The 17,809-nt window shown below is 30.0% G+C and overlaps 2 protein-coding genes across 2 annotated transcripts in view; one reads left to right on the top strand and one right to left on the bottom strand.

Moving 5' to 3' along the window:
* LOC107437274 (uncharacterized) overlaps nucleotides 1–4,777 on the top strand; it is an 85,356-nt gene extending 80,579 nt beyond the window's left edge. Inside the window, exons 12-14 of the mRNA XM_043052336.2 lie at nucleotides 76–220; nucleotides 742–922; nucleotides 4,482–4,777. Of these exons, the coding sequence (XP_042908270.1) occupies nucleotides 76–220; nucleotides 742–922; nucleotides 4,482–4,645 (490 nt within the window). The 3' untranslated portion in view covers nucleotides 4,646–4,777. The remainder of the gene's footprint in view (nucleotides 1–75; nucleotides 221–741; nucleotides 923–4,481) is intronic.
* Nucleotides 4,778–9,072: 4,295 nt separating this feature from the next.
* The window catches only part of LOC107457225 (uncharacterized), a 43,326-nt gene continuing 34,589 nt past the window's right edge, over nucleotides 9,073–17,809 (bottom strand). Inside the window, exons 14-17 of the mRNA XM_071181057.1 lie at nucleotides 16,288–16,394; nucleotides 12,361–12,616; nucleotides 11,283–11,473; nucleotides 9,073–9,365 (exon numbers count right to left, since the gene is read on the bottom strand). Of these exons, the coding sequence (XP_071037158.1) occupies nucleotides 9,187–9,365; nucleotides 11,283–11,473; nucleotides 12,361–12,616; nucleotides 16,288–16,394 (733 nt within the window). The 3' untranslated portion in view covers nucleotides 9,073–9,186. The remainder of the gene's footprint in view (nucleotides 9,366–11,282; nucleotides 11,474–12,360; nucleotides 12,617–16,287; nucleotides 16,395–17,809) is intronic.

Here is a 17,809-nt window from a genome sequence, read left to right as displayed (position 1 = left end):
TATATATATATATACATATATGTACTCCTTTAATATTCATTTCCATAGTTATTTCTATATATTTCGTATTTTCAGGTGCCCTGTCGATCCCGTTATTTTCCCAAGATTTCTGCAAGTAGGAGGTGCTCTTGAAAGCTCCTACGAAGCTTTCCGATTTACGGAATCCTATGGAGTTATCTTTCAATGTAACGTCAAATACTGTGTTGGAAAATGTGAACCGGTAATTGAATTTACAAATTATACATATACTACGTAATCATATTTTTGTCTTATCAGTAAGCATGTAAAATAAATGAATACATTATTCATTTATTTTACGCTATCTAAGAAAATCAAGTTGCCGCAATCAAATAATCAACACATTAGTTGACAGATCATCAGTCATCAAGCTCATAATATATTACAAAGCCCGAAACTGTTTAAAATATTATGACAATCAAGGAAATTAGCATAATGTCATTTATTTAATTTTTGAAATCTAAAGAATCGTGGGAGTACAATCAAACAAAAAACAAATTAGTTGATAGAACAAATAGCAAAGAAACAAATCTTTAAATTTTTACGATACGAAAACTGTTAATTCAAACATTACATGGGTAAATTGCGAAAAAGTCTTGGTTCCGCACTTTAACGGATTATTTTACTAAGTCTGTAGATTAGCAATATTATGTGCATATTAACGCATACACTATTTTTACATACAACAATCATACAAATTCATCTTTCCTAATTCAATTGCAGGCAATGTGCGGTGATTATTTGAGTTTATCTCGAGAGGAGTCGTGGGGACGTAAGAAGAGATCTGCATCTTCAGATTCTGGACCCATGGAGGATGAAATGACACTCAGCAAAGAGATTTTAGTTTTGGATTTTGGTGATGAAGCTGCAGCTACATCGCTACATACACCAAACTCCGCCAATGGTAAGAGCTCACACATTAGGTTTTTGAGATACGTATGAAATTAGTTCAGAGTTAAAAACTAAGAGATGTGCTTTTTCTCATGCTTTTTTTGACACCCTTATATATTTAAAAGAAGCTGCGTAAGCATTAGAGAAAGGTTTTAGTATACAGCGAAATTTTTTTAGTTGATAACTAAACGATACGCTCTCGTTAATACTTTCAGTTACAATTATTTAATTAATAAAAGCAGATGCGTAAGCCTTAGAGAAAAGCTTTAGCATGCAGCGCAATTTTTTTAAATTTAAAACTAAAAGGTACGCCTTTTTACTACTTTTTAGTCATCCTTATTTACTTGATAAAAAGTGTAATTTTTTTAGTTGAAAACTAAAAGATACGCTTACGTTAATACTTCATTACAATTATTTATTTAATAAAAGCAGATGCGTAAGCATTAGAGAAAAGTTTTAACATGCTGTGCTATTTTTTTTATGGTTACTAACTTTACGCTCTGTTTAACTCTTTTCTGCCACCCTTATTTATTTAATAAAAAAAATTTGTAACATTAAAGAAAAACTTTCAGCATGCTGCACACTTTATTAAAAGTTAAATACTAAAAGATCTGCTTTTTCTCATACTTTTTTGTCACATTTATTTATTTAATAAAAACAGATGCGTAAGCATTAGAGAAAATTTTTAGCTGCACAATTTTATTATTTGAAAAAAGACACGCTCTCTTTAATATTTTTGCCACTCTTATTTTTTTAATAAGCAAAAGATGCGTAAGCATTAGAGGCAAGTTTTGATAGTGTGGATTTAGTAGAGTGATTTTTTTTTTAATTTCGTATTCAAATGTTGATTTTCATGAGGCAATTAGAAATAAATTAGTTTTTGCTGTAATTGTAGTGAATCAAAACATGTTTAATCATATCACAAAGCACTTTTTCAAAGATGTTGCTGAATTCATCAGATTGACGCTGAAATATCAAAAAGTTGCCAAAACTTGATTTTAAATAGTTGCAGAAAGAGTCACAGTTGAGGAACTGGGAAGTTACTAATGTCGTGTTTCTTCTTAAATATTATTATAATTCACAGAATCGAAATTCTCAGGGATAAGTTAAGAGACATTTTAAACAATTTGAAATCAACCGTAAGCAGGATAACTCAGCCAGATTTTTAAAGCATGATTTTTGGCGGCACTGTGACAAATATCTGAATTAAACTGTTAAACATAGTATAATGGAGAGGAAATGATAGAAACGAGACTTGTCTACTAATGCAGGAGACATAACCACCTCTTTTGTTTTGCTTTATAAATTATCAGGATGCTAAAAATCATACTTAAAAGATTTGAAAAGTGGTTTAGAAACACCAGGAAACCATTTGCGAAATTGTTTTATTCATACTCCTCAAAAATCACCAACATTAAAAGACTCAAGTCAGTTTTTCTATAACATTTTGTAAATAGCTATTAAATGCCGTGAAATAAACCAGAAAATTACTTCAAAAATTTTTTTTTGTAATCCCAAAAATTTGTAAAATTTTCATTGGCATTGAAATTGTCAAAAAACTATAAAATATTCTTAGAATTGTATTTAAAGTATTTGCTGAAAACAAATTATTTAGTAAACAATTGAGCAAACTTCACTCTACTTTCCTGAACATAGCGAATAACAATTTTTGGATAGGGCTTAGAGATCGAAAGAAAAAGAAAACTGGAATTATCATTTGAACGCCTAAAAAGTGATGCCATAAATAAAAGTATAATTTATGTCGAAAATATAATTCTTGTGAGCCTATGATGCATGAGAACAGTCCCTGAAAAGTTAATGCTTGCACTAATGATTTACAGTTTCAAATAAATCGGTTGAACCTTATATATACTGTTGAACCTTATATATTTGGTTGAACCTTATATATTAAAATTGAACCTTATATATTTTACAACATTCCACAATGTGATGCAACTTTTCCGCAATATTAACTAATTGTTCAATTGAATCATGTTTCCATCAAGTTGAAATCGTGTAAACAAGTTTAAGAAGGGCAAAAATATAATTAAACTGGAATTAGGACTGAAGCAAATGAAAATGATATCTAATATAGACGATATATCGTACCTGCAAACGACGTCACAAGTGGGTGTCGAATCTGATTGACGATGAATCGTGATATTTGTTTATGCTGCGATTCACCAGCCAATAAGGTTCGGCACCCACTTCGTGACGTTGTTTGCAGATATCCAATTGAATCTGATCAAAAAATTAATTCAGCCTGATAATAAAGCAAACCTAATAGCTCTAACGTGAACATGTGACCTTTTTTTATACAAAGGCAACTGATTTCAGCTTTCGTCTTCTTCTCTATTTGTAAGTACTCCATTATGGTTCAATTCGCTCAAATATTTTTAATAGTTCATAAATATAAGTATAAAAGATTTAAAATATTTAGGATATACGTATAAAAGATTTAGAATAGATAAATCTTTTATACTTATATCTGACCCTGACATGTTTTTAAATCTAAGTGAATGTTACTTCTTCAACGAAGCTCTTTATTTATTCAACTATCACTCTAAGAAATAAGTCTCTCACTTTTGACGATTTAACAATCCTTGAGCTGTATTTCATTAATTTTGAGAATTTCGCCACGAAATCACGCGATTTGTGACGAAACGTGAAGTCTCAAATGTATAGCGAAAATGTTTCCTCGGTTCAGGGCCTCATTGCAGTGTATTATGGGAGATTGTTAACTAGAATGAAGACTAAACGAATGAAAGTAAAGTTACGAAATCAACCGACCCTTTGTATGGTGGTCAAGGACTTGGCCTCATACCAGGAAGACCCCGGAGTCGAATCTCGCATCGGGCATGGGTTTAATTTCTCTCTTTGTGCGATCTGTCCTTATTATGTTGTAAAGGCCTAATTTGTTGTTGTTGTTGTCGTGTCTATGCATACAGTGCTAGTGCAAAGATTAGAGTCCTCAAAAAGTCTTGATAACAAGATTTGCAAGTTCTGGAGTCTAGTACGTAGCCTAGCTATTGTAGAGGAAAGGTTTCTTGGGAAGTTTAGATCGGGAACCTTGCTAAAAAGCTGGTTGTATATCCTTCGCCTGGCAACAGCATTCGCATCTGCACAGGTGACAGCTCGAGGTTGATCTTCGTCGCGTGCGTCCTTTGCAAGGGCATCTGCGCATTTGTTCCCCTCGATTCCAACATGAGCTGGAATCCACTGAAGAGTGCAACGAATATTAAGTAAATGGAGAAGGGTATTAATTTCTTGCGTTATTGGAGGCCTACTTTGATCCCGCTATATGGTGCCCACGATAACGTGATTATTATAAAAGTTAGATAAATTAGGCGCTACGAGTTTTTTTTGTGACGAAATATATTTTTTCGATTGGGGAAATTCATTTCTTCGATAAAGTGACGACAGTTACTTCATCACTTTGACGAATATTCGCTCGGCGCATATACCAAGAAACAGTTTAGTTTTTAAAAAGATTGGTGAAATTCAATTATCCATTATTTACAGTGTATTAACCGTTTTCTAGCATCATTATTGATTTTGTATTCTCAATTTAGAAACCATCGCCATTCATCAGTCAATTGGTATTCTCGATGATTGTGCTTCTAGAACATCGATAATGGCTCTTGGCGTTACAACTGCTTTGCTTCTGGTCATCTACATCTGCACTGTAGCTTACTTTGTAGCACACCAGAGGGCGGAAAAAGAGTTTAGAGGCTGAATTAAATTGGAACCAAAATAAAAGATTCAATTCATTTTATAGAGAATTGGAGAGCAATAATCTCAAAGAGTTGCTCTTAACTTTCCTATGACATGCAAGTTTCTGTGATTGACTGAAAACTCTTTAATATTTATTTTTGTATAAGAACAAAGTTCCTTTTTTTATGAATTTGTAAAGTAATTCTTATTTGTGTTCTTATAATTACAATTCTCTAATGTAATATGTAATGGTTTTCTTTAGAAATGCCTTAACAAAATATTTCTTATTTGCATAGTTTAGTATGTGAATTCGCTGTATGGATATTGAGTAATATAATATCCCTTTTTGACCCTTCGATTATTTACGCAGTATATTCGCGTTTCATTTTAAAAGCAACTAAAATTATTGCTTTTAGATTCATCGTAATATGATTTAATTTTAGAACAAAAACAATAGCACATGTTTCAGTCACCGCTTTGGAAAAATTAAATTTTGTTGTATTTATAGCTATTCTCTTATAAAATGAAATTTAAAAAAAAGACATTAACTGATTAACCTAACTCTGAACAAAAGTTTCACCTTTTATTTCCACTTGCTTTTATTTTATTTCATACTATTTTCAATTAGTAATTATAAATATTCACTCAAAAAAGTCCAGCTTTCTGATGAAATTAATTTCGATTTATATTTTTAACTTGAAACACGAAAATACACTTTTGTCATCGCCTTATTGGTTTATGACTGTTATTGTTTCGTGAGAATTGCGAATGAAATGGGAGAAAAAACTTACATTAATTTTGTGTAATTTGAAAAGTGTTTGAAATTAAAAATAATTATTAAATTAATGTAATATTACATTAAGCCTTTACTTAATACCTCAAATTTCAAATTACTTATGCAGTTTTTAAATTAGATTTTTTATTTTACTTTAGCATACTTTTAAAAAAAATTACTTTGAAACTAATAATCCTTCTTAGCTGTTTAAACATTTTTTTAATTACAGACAAATCAAAAAAATATTCTAATGAATTAAATGAAGTTTATTCCTTCTAATGCGTAATTTCTAGCATCGTTTTTATATGCTAAGATGAAACTGATTAAAAGTATTGTATACATGTGGATTAAACCAGCTTTTTGTCTTTTACCAATTAAAACTATTTTTTCACTTTTTTTATTTATTGTAGTTCAAAAGTATTTGTTCATTCAAATGTAGCAAATAATACTTCTATGGTGTCATGACACTGCCAATCATTTTTAATTTATTATTTTCATTTATTTATTATATTATTTATTTATATCATTATTTATTGTTCATATGAAATAAGATCATCAAATGCTCATTGATATTATTTGTTCATCTTGCTTCGGGCAGCTATTTGTTTATTTGTATTATAAAGCACTATGAAAATAATAAGCGTCATTATCTGTTCGTACAATGCATGTTGTTATTTTATAAATTGAAAGCTTTTAAAATAAAACTATTTTGCAATATTTTTCTAAAGTTGATACCGTAACTATTTTTGTATGCAACCTTAACTCGTAGTCGAAAAAACTAATGGCATCAAGTGTACCATTATTTTTTTTAAACTACATAAACTACATCGTAGACAAAAATGATAGTAATATCAATGGTACCATTATTTTTTCTTGAATTACATCATAGACAAAAATAATGGTATCAATATTAAAACGAAAATATAATGGTATCAGTACTAATTTAGAAGCAACCACAGCAAATATTTCATAAACAGAAAACTTCCAAAGAGTATCAGACTTGGAAATTAATCCATCTACTATTTACCTATTTTATTTACCTGTTTTATTTACCTATAATTTACTTATAGATGATAAGTAATGGTGTCAAGTTAAAAAAATATTTTTACTCGGTATTCTTTAATATTTATTTTTACTAAATTTACAATTTCTGTTCCAATTTTAAGTAGTATTATTAGCATTTTAACAATCTCGGTGCTTTTACGCTTACATCATCATCTATTGAAGAATGAATCTAAACCATTACTCTGTAAAATACTATAATGTATCATTAAACTAAAGAAGCATATAGCTAAATTCTCTTAATAATTTTTCAAAATTTGGCTAAATATTGAAATTTAGAATAATCATTAAAATGTTTGAACTGATTTCAATATCGTTTTTTCATACCAGCATAAAAAAGAAAATACCTCTGGAAGTTTGCACTTTGAATGTTCTCAAGATTTACTCAATAAATACATTCGAATAAATATTGATGTAAATAAATTTTGAGAACCTACATTAAAATGTATATGTCTTATTATTTTCGTAGTGCTTGGGGTTCATGAGTAATTTATTCAAAGGGTTGTGATATGTTTTTGAATGGCTTTATGTGTTTTTGTTAAAAAGCTACTGTATTTTATGATAACTTATTTGTAAGAAGGTTTTAAAATAAAATTTTTACATACATTTTTCTGATTCCTTAATATCTTAATATTTAAATTGTATCTTCATATGTGTCGAAACTAGCTTGATCTTTAGAGTAGAATTCTTCGCTGGTGAGATGGAGTCTGCAACTTCTACACAGTTAATCAAATTTTATTAAAATCTTAATAGCTCGAACATTTTTGCACTAATCTAATTTCTTTTCATGGAAGGATTCTTACGATAGAAATATTTTCAATAAAACATTAGCATAATGCATAAAAAGTAAGCAGAGAAAACGTAGTGTAGGATAATGACATTTCTGATAATAAAAAAATCTGGTTAATTAAATTAAAATATACATTATTTAAACTATTCATTTGGTAGCTCTTCCCATTCATATGGTAACAGTTTACTAAAAATTCTGATTTTCAAAATTATAGTTCCTACTAATACACGTTTAGTAAAAAATACGAAACTGTGAAGTAAATTTAACGAAATAAATTATTTCTATAACATGCTCTTGCAAATCATGATAAAATTACAAAATTTGTATAACATGTTATTATTTATTTTTCCAAAATCATTACCAAAGTGCTTCTATAAAAATAACCGAACTTTTGGGTGTTCCCATAGAGCCAGAAACACGATAAATTTCACCATATTCTGTAGTTTTGAACATACTTTTTTTCTCAATGTATCTTGAAGTTTAAAGTGTGCATCATTTAATTATTAAAAACCGCTAAGTGGGAGTTTTTAAAATTCGTCACTTTTTTTCCCCTCCATAATTTTGATTCCCTTCCTTACCCTTTTCACAAAATCTCCCCCTTCACCCTACATCCTAACCCCTCCTAGTCGCATTGTTACGTTATATTACATAAACTTATGCTTACAGTTCAAGTACGTTACAAATTATATCTCAAATTTTATTTTTAAACTCCAACTATATATTTTAATGGCACTTGTGAGCATTACAATAATATTTATTACATAACAATATATTAATTCATTATATTATATTGTATATATTTTAACGGAAAAGATAAAACAATATATAAATAAACAATAAAAACATTTAATCTGTTGATTTAAAATGTTTTTTCTTCCCCAAAAATTATTAATGAAACAGTTTTTTTAAGCCCTCCCCCTTATCATATTTTTAATTACAAATATGAAATCATAGACCAAGTTTACTCTATTTCCCTCCTTTCTTTTAATCAATGGAGTATTCATACAAACATAAAATATCATATCTAGTTAAAATTTTGAATTACTTTAAAATAAAAAATGTTAAGAATGAAGCAAATATTTAAAAATCACAAAATTGATAAAAATAATTCTGTTACTAGAAACGTATGTGAAGTCTAGTATTTGGCGTGATATTGGCAAATTCTTACTGAAATTCTATTCCAAATATAAAATATATACATCAAAAATATCTTTAAAGGTCGTGAACTGATTTTATTTTGGAATAATGTTTATTTATGTCATGTAATGGATAAAATTCAATTATAAACCATGTAATAATAAATAGAAAACTGAAATTTTATAGTCAGTCAATTGCATTATTACAGATAAATTGTATGCAATATCCGTCTGTAATCTATATTTTCAATCATAATGGCTAATAAAAATCAGAGAACTATAATATATACGCGCAGCATTGCATATAGCTTCTACGAGACTGCTTTTAACTCCTTCAGGACGGGCGAAACGAGAAGTACTGAAAGAATGCATACTAAGGAGTGAGTATATGTACTGTACTAATACGGGTTGTAATACGAGAGCACCTATTTCATTTCAAGTCTATATTGTCTTGGGAGCTGTTTTATGTATGGTAGTGTGGACTATGAAGGGAGAATTGCAAGATCACATATGATAATTGTACTGGAGGATTTGAATTGAAGCTAAGATAGACGCTGACTTAAAATGCCTGTCATTTCTCCAAAATTAGTGCCCATTAATTAATTATAATCATAAATAGATCACTGGTTGTAATAATGAATAACTCTAGTAAACAATAACAAAATAAATAAATAAAATACTCGTATAAATTTTTTTTTTATTAAAAATGAGAAATGAGAAATTAAAACATTATGAGCGAAAAATTGAAACTGTATGACAAAAAAAGAATGAGTTAATTGAGGTTCAAAGAAACTGAATAATCAATTTCGCTTGGTTAAGCACAGCTCATGTGGTTTAGGAGCAAGGCCAATCCCTAAATTTCCTTCCAAATTTGGCTTTGTTTCAGGTGGTAAGGATACCTTAAATTTCCGAATAATTGCGACAAAGTACAAGAAAACTTCCATTTTTGCGAAAGATTCACCAGGACATAACCGTTTACCTGAAAAAACCAATTCAACCATTGAATTTATAATAAAATTTGATGTCAAAGGGAAAGAAATATGAAAACAGTTGCGCAGAAAATGGTCAAAACTACCATAATATATTCAAATTTACCGTTTTTCTGGACCAATTAGAACAGCAAAAAGCTCAGTAACTTTTACCGAAGCACTATGGTTACAGTAAAATATTCTGTCATGCGATAAAATGTAGTAAAATTTGGTAGCAGTATGAGCATGGAATAAAAAGAATTTATTCGGTTAAATTTACTTTAGAATCTCGTATTTTTTCTAAATGTGTAGTATTGAAAACTATAATTTTGAAAACCAGAAATTTAGGTAAACTGTTTCCATGTGAAATGAATAATTGCAAAATTAATAGTTTAAATACCGTATAATTTGGCTTTATTAAACAGGATTACGTTTTTTTTAACAAAAAATGTCCTTATTATTCTGTACGACAATTACCAAAATATATCTAGCAGTGTCTTACATAAAGTATACAAAACTTTTATAAAAGTATTTTTTACTTCTAACTAGTAGCTCTTTAGCATCAGTATAATTCAACTTCTTTACATCGATTTAATTTTTGGTATAGGAATAGTATCAATGGTAAAAACAAGAGGTGAAACAGCTTAATACGGGTGGAAAAAGCATGAAACAATCTCGGGTGAAACAGAAGGACGGAATTAAGCAAATAAAATTCTATATCATTTAGAAATTTCCTGTGTTTATTCACTTATGAACCTTATAAAATGTTTATGATGTTTTTTGATCATTCATAGAGACTATTAATCTCGATCAATTTAAAGTTACACAATTTAATCAAGCGTGCCACGAACTTAAGATTTTGGAGTAAAGCGGAAATTAGTAATTTATCGATCTCTAGTTTTACCGAATCTATATCTAATTTTTGCATGGAATTGGCTCTAAGCAAAGCAATGAATCATTTCCCATAATTGAGCGACTAGCATTTTTTATAGTTTTATGCATACTAAGAAAATGATCTTTGGCTGTGGTGCAAGTTAAATGAGAATTCATTTGCTAAAACCGTATTTTCGTTCCTTTCTGATTATAACAAGACTTCTCTTTATCTGAGACCTTTTTTTACTGGAATAAGAAAGAATTGCTTGCTCAATTTTAAACGCATTCGGCAAAGTAAACAATGTTTAAATTAGCCTGATGTCAGACAAATTTCCAAATACCTGAAAAGGGAAATTTTTTAGAGGTCTCAGTGACCTCCCATTCCGATGTTTTCGAGTTTGACATGATGTAAACTCTTCTAACTTCCTTTTTATTGTTTTATGTTTCCAATGTAGGAAAATAGATAAACGAGGAATCCTTAAAATGATGTGACCATTCAGGAATTATACCTATACTCCGAAGTTATACTTATACCTATACTCCGAAGTTATACCTATACCTATACTCCTAAGCAAGACCATTGCGGTATAGGATTTAAGGAATCATCCGCGACTGCATATAGTTACTTTTTATTTAGGTATCAAATTATTTAATTATACTTTCAAAACAATATAAAAGCTTTTAAAAGTTAAACTCGTCGGAAAGAAATTTAATTCGTGCCTTTTTTATAAGCAAAAAGAAGGTCGTTCTATGTCGTTTCTCGACTTGACGACGCTGATATTCGTTCGCACTGGAGCTTGGCATCCATTTAGAGTGCACCTAGATGCAAACAGGCTCTCTCTATAGGAATAATCGCGTTTTTTCCTTAACTTGCAACAGAGTATAAGCACAGTTATTTTCTTTTAAAAATATACAAATTATGAGCAGATTCTTTTTTAAAAAATATATGCATAAGATGCTTCAGTTTTTGGTTTTTTTCCCTGTAAAATGAATCCAAATAGAGGAATTAATTTACTTTAAGTATTGTTTATTGTCCATTTGAAATCTCTACTTACCAATTGAAAATGGAATAAAATATTCCGATTTCTTCACTTGTTTACCGTCATCCGTCAAAAATCTTTCGACTTGAAAATCCTCTGCATCTTTTCCCCAATATTCAGGATTGTGATGAATATCCCACAAGTTTAAGATCACGTAATTTTCTTTCGGAATATAATAGCCATTCAATTCTGTATCCATAAGTGTGCTGAAAATAAATTAATTCATTAAAATTTAAATTTTGAAAAAAAAACTGTAATTGAATTATTGTATTCATAATGTACTTTATTTAAAGTAGAGATTTAATGAATGTATCAAATTTCCGATACCAATTTAGGCTTAATATGATTGACATATAACAAATAGAGGTATTAAAACTCTAGTTTCGAAACTTAGGTAAAAAAAAAAAATTATTATATACTACACTAGAAAAAGCCTATTTTTGAAATTTTGTATTTGAGCTCTGAAATTAATGCGCAGTAATAATACTATTATGTAGATCAGGAGAGTATTGGTAAGAAAATAATAATTTTTAGGAGTAAAATCTTTCCCATTCTAATGAAAACCTATACTTCTTTTTAAAGTTATTGAAAAACTACAAATAAAAGCGTAAAAGGACAATTATTTTAACTGTTTAACTGTTCGAAGCGATTAGTTATCAAAATCAAAGTAATGAGCCATCAAATTTTATAACCGGTGTTGAATAGCCGACCCAGTTCTGAGTTCAATCAATGTTCAACTCCATACACTTGTAATTTTGAACATAATCCAGAAGACAAGGGAACTCCTGGATAAGGCATTGGGATAAACTTGCCTTCGTAAAAGACTTTTTAATGGAACTAACCTTAATTTGCGTTACATGGAGAGAAACACTATGGACTCCTATGGTTATCCTGACTGCAAAGGAATTCTAACCCAAGACCCGTCTGCCACTGAAGAGGATTTATATTAGCACTGTTGTCGGTGCGAGCCGGGAGCAGAATTCATATCAACCAGTCCACGCTGTGATTCGAACCTAAGTTACATTATTCGGAGTCAAGTGCTCTGTCTTTAGCAAACGCAGCTCTATTTATAGATTCGTGTAAGAGTACTTACTATCTCAAAACGTTTAAAGGAATAATGGTTCGCCATCTCATTAATTCCATAATGGTCGCTTCAGTGTAGGGCATGTTTAAATGGTCTTTCCAGCAAGGGGTACGTTCTCGACCAATAACAGTTTCAATTTCTGAAGCTACTTTTTCTTGGACTTGGGGAAAAGCAGCCATTGTCAGTGTAAGCCAATCCAATGTGAGACGTACTGTTTCACTTCCAGCACCGAGGAAAACTCCGACCATGTCTTGAAGCACAGGTTCTAACATAAAGAAAATGTGCTTATGGTATAACATGAAATAATAGTAAAAAAATTTTTTAAAGACACGTTTAAATTTTTAAAAAATATATACTAAACCACTAACAGCTGTTTACTGTTCGATGGGGTAAAAGAAAAGAACTGATGCTAAGCCACTGCTGTTTAATATTCGAAGGAAGAAAAACGAAGAGGAAAAAACAGGAGTTGTAGCTGATATAAAGTAATATAAGGGTTGGAATGCCATCTTATTCACTAACCGATGCATGTATGCATGTATATCATTGATAATCAATCGGCATAAAATAAATAATTTTAAAAATTTCAGAGCAAAACTACTAATTTAAGGTGAGACAGAAATATAACCTATACAAATTAGTTTTTGGTACAGTGAATCAAGCAAAAAACGGACCACCTTGAATTGCTTTAGATCTTATGAATCTTATCGGATCCTTATAATCTAAAGCTCAATCTTATCGCTCGAAGGGTAACCTCAAATATGCTAATTAATTAGTACATGCGATATTTTAAATTACGAAATCAGACACAAAAACGTACTTTCCCTGAATAAACTTACCTTTTTTTCTAATGGATTCGAATTTATGACCCCCAAAATATAAGGGGTAGCCACAATCTGGGAAATATGATCCCCATAGTTTAGTCAGGAGAGCGATCCAAAGCTTGAATCCATAAAGGTCAATTTTACTTTTTGGGATTATTCACCATATTTTCAAAACTTTTTAAGCCAATTAAAAAAAATTAGACACATTTATAAAATTTGCTTATCCATAGATAGATCCATGCAAAACATTTAGTAAATTTCAGTAAACATCTATCATTTCTTATTACTCTATATAATAATAGTAGAAAAAGTTTCGGATTGTAAGATATACATTTTTTACATCATATTAAATTCGATTTCTAAAGAACTATTGAACCTATTCCACACAAATTTTATATTTTCCCATGTAAAATTACATTNAAAAAGTTGTTATATGGATTTGAATGATTGTTTTGAATTCTTAGAATTTTGTGCATTTGCAATGTACCTAAGTTAGTAGCGAGCTTGATTTGCGAAGCAAACCATATAAGATTGCGTAGCAATTATCGGGGGTTGGCGAGCGTTAGCGAGCAGGGGGCGCAGCCCACTAGTATATACTAAACCACTAACAGCTGTTTACTGCTCGAAGGGTGGGGGGAAAGAACTGATACTCATCCACTGCTGCTTAATATTTGGAGGAAGAAAAACGAAGAGGAAAAAACAAAAGATGGAGCTGATACAAAGTAACCAACTGCAAGGGATGGCATGGCTTCTTATTCACTCACCGATACATGTATGCTTTAAATCGATCTAGCGTTGATAATCAATGGACATGAAATAAATAATTTTAAAAACTACAGAGCAAAACTACTAATTTAAGATGAAAAAAAATATAACCTATGCAAATTAGTTTTCTGTACAGTGAATCAAACAAAGAACGGACCCCCCTGAATAACTTTAGATCTTCTGAATCTCATCAGATCTTTATTATCTAACTCTCAATCTTATGGTTCGAAGGGTAACCTCAAATATGTTAATTAATTAGTGCATACGATATTTTAAATTATGAAATCAGACACAAAAAAGCGTATTTTCCCTAAATAAACTTACCTATTTTTCTAATGGAATCGGATTTCTGACCTCCAAAATATAAGGGGTAGCCACAATCATGAAATATGATCCCCATTTCTTAGACAGGAGAGCGATCCAGAGTTCGAATCCTTTAATGTTAATTTTACTTTTTGCTTACTTCGCCATATCTTGAGAATTTTTTAAGTCAATTAAAAAAAAATTTATACACATTTATATAATTTGCTTGTCCAAAGATAATTCCGTGCAAAACATTTAGTAAATTTTAGTAAATATTTATCATTTTTCATTTCTCTACTTAATAATAGTAGAAAAAGTTTCGAATTGTAAGATATACTTTCTTTATATCATTTTAAATTCGATTTAGCGAGAACTATGCAACCAATTTCGCTCAAATTTTGTATTTTGCCTTATAAAATTACATACTTTAAAATTATGCAAGAAATGTATACCTTACAATTCATAACTTTTTCTATTTTTATTAAATAAAAAAATAAAAAATAATAAATTTTCACTCAAATTTATTTTTTGAATGGAATTATCTTTGGACAAACGAATTTTATAAATACAATTTTTCACAAAAACGATTGTTTCCATTATTAAGTTCAATGTCAACAATTGAAATTTTTCTGAGGCAACTCTTAACCTCTAAATATTAATTTTCTTATGTACACATTTCTAAATGTCAGTATTCAACCACAAAACAACTTAAAGTCCTCAAATTTAGCATGAAGTTGAAAAATGTAATGAAAGAGGGTCATAGCAATAATGAAAGTAGAAGTAAAATTAGTACGGTAAAATTAAAACAATATTTTTAATCAATGAGCCAAGTTCTTCAAGAAGCAGTTGTAGAAGTAGGTTGTTTATTTAAAACTTTTTATAGAATTTCTTTAAGAACACAATTGTTAATTTGGGCATTTGGCGATACAACACTTTTAGAATTGAAGGATTTGTTACGTCAAGCGCTCAGGTATCATAATTTTGATCTAGTTGCGCTTCTATGTCATTTTGATTTATGTTGCTAAGTTAACTTTCAAAAAATTCTATGGCTGGCAACAGCATTTTTATTTTTTAAGTTGTTTATTTTTATTTCTTTTAGAATTCGTTATTTTTTTAGCGAAATGTTTTTTAACCTAACAGAATTCTTTGCCGTCTGTTTCCTCTATGAATGAAGAAAATAAAATAAATATTTAACTGTTGTGAAAAGAATCTTATTTAGTTATACTAAGTACTTCAGCCAAAATTTGGGAGCCACGTAAGAGAATTATATACATTAGATCAGAAACACATCATTAAAAGGCAGAATTCTTTGGTGTTTTCAAAACAAAGCAAACGTTGCCACCGGCGGAAAAGAAATACAGCCAAAATTTGGGAGCCACGTATTTGGGAGTCACGTTTGGGTAAGAGAATTATATATAATAGATGAACAAACAACTTTTTAATTCACTTAAAATGTTCTCGAGATATGGTGAAATACACAAAAAGTAAAATTAATATTAAGGGGCCTAGACTTTGGACCGCTCTCCTGATCATACTATGCGTACCATATTTCCCAGTTTGAGAACTAATCCCTATATTATGGGGGTCAGAGATCCGAATCTCTCACAAAAAAAATATATGCTTACTCAGAGAAAGTACGTTTCTGTGTCTTATTTCGTAAGTTAAATATCGTCTGCATTGATTAATTTGCATATTTGAGATTGTCCCCATGAATCAATCTTAAGATTGAGTCCTAAAATGTTAAGATAAAATCATTAGATGAAAAGTTATTCAAGGTGGCCTGTTTTCCTTTTTTTGTGGTACGTTGTATATTTATATTTTTCTTTATTTCCATAATTACTTTATAAACAATTACTAAATGTTTATCTCCATTTAGTTATTTAGTATTTAGTTAGATGATAAGGTTATCATTTATTATCATACGCAGTTGACTTTTCTTCTCAGTGCCAAAGTAGAATCCTTTCAGCCAATGCTAATAATTTTTTTCCACCCGAATTTCCGGATAGAATGTGTTTCATTTCATCACGAAAAAAAAAATCAAACTTACTACAAAAAGCTTTATCATTTCTTTTTTGAATTTCTGTTAGATAACCATCAATGTAATCTCGTATATTGTTTTCATCCAAAGATTTTTCGTGATCATCAATTTGTTTTCTAAAATGAGAATTTTCTATCAAAGCTAGCAGATAAAATAAGAAAAAACAATCATAAAAATGGCTTCATATGTACATAATTATATCATATCAAACAATTCAAATGTATATAGTAACTACCTTTATAAATAAACCATCGGAGAGTAACTAAGGTCTATTATCATTCTATTTGGTTAAATGCATAGCCATCAAACTCCTAAAATTAGTGACTAAATAATGATAATTAACATTTTTTAATTGGTAAAATAAATTTTAAGTTTTAAAGACATTTTGAATGCGTTTTGAAGTGATTTTTTCACGTTTTGAAGACATTTTATCATGGTTCTTTAGAGTAAGGCGTAGTAACTATTTACCAGTGTTTTATTTTTATTTGTATTATGTTTGAGCTGTAATTTTAAAAGCCACAATTTACAATAAGCCATTAGCATAATACAGAAAGAAATTATAAGACAATTTAAATATCATAAATTTTGGTGTTAAATACAAAAAATTCTCGTTTTCTTTTCTTTTTTTAATCAGAAAAGCCTTTACTATACAAACATGGCTTTTTGACAAGATTTTCTCTCTCGGTTTGATCTGTCATATTCCATAACTTACAATCTTAAGTTTGAACTTCCAGTATTTTTCGATCTACACATTTTTAATTTAACTTTCACACTATAAAGAAATATTTTTTTAACTATTTATATTTTATTTTTTAACCATTGTTGAACAGCCAATCCAATTTTTGGGTTTACGACTACTAAAGTTCAACTCCGTACCTTGCTATTTTGAACACAATCCAGAAGACATGGGAGCTCCTAGATCAAGTATAGAGAGAAATTTACCTTCGTGGAGGACTTTTTGATGGATTTAACCAGCGTGTGTGTTATCCCACAGTTACCCTACGGCAAGGGAACTCTAACCCATAATCCCGCTACCACTGAGGAAACTTTACGTCAGCACTGTGGTCGATGCGAGCCGGGTGCGGAATTCGTATCTACCAGCCATTCATGGGATTTGAACCCAGTTCACCGCATTGGAAAGCGACCCCTCATCTCCTGAGAATTCGTCATTTTGAGCCCTTTATAGTAGTGCTCCTTAACCTTTTTATTGTCGCGGATTGATCAAAGTTTGTAATTTTACAGCGGCCCGCTGAGGGGCAGAATGTTGATTGTTTATATTTTAGGTTGCTTTGATTTAATAATTTTATTTTAATTGCATTTGAACATGCTTTCAAAATATGAATGCATGGTATTAGTGAGAGTCTCTCAGCTCCCTCTAAACCTACCGTCCGTAGAAAGTCGTACAAATCTGACAAAAATACATGAAAGATTTAGAAAGATCAAAACCCTAAGAGACACTCATCAATTACGTAATTTAATTTTATTTTTGTACGAAAATACTCCATATCATTAATAGATGCTGCATAAATTT

This window comes from Parasteatoda tepidariorum, chromosome 5 (assembly GCF_043381705.1).
Source record: "Parasteatoda tepidariorum isolate YZ-2023 chromosome 5, CAS_Ptep_4.0, whole genome shotgun sequence".
Taxonomy (NCBI): domain Eukaryota; kingdom Metazoa; phylum Arthropoda; class Arachnida; order Araneae; family Theridiidae; genus Parasteatoda; species Parasteatoda tepidariorum.
This window is presented reverse-complemented; position numbering and strand designations above follow the sequence as displayed.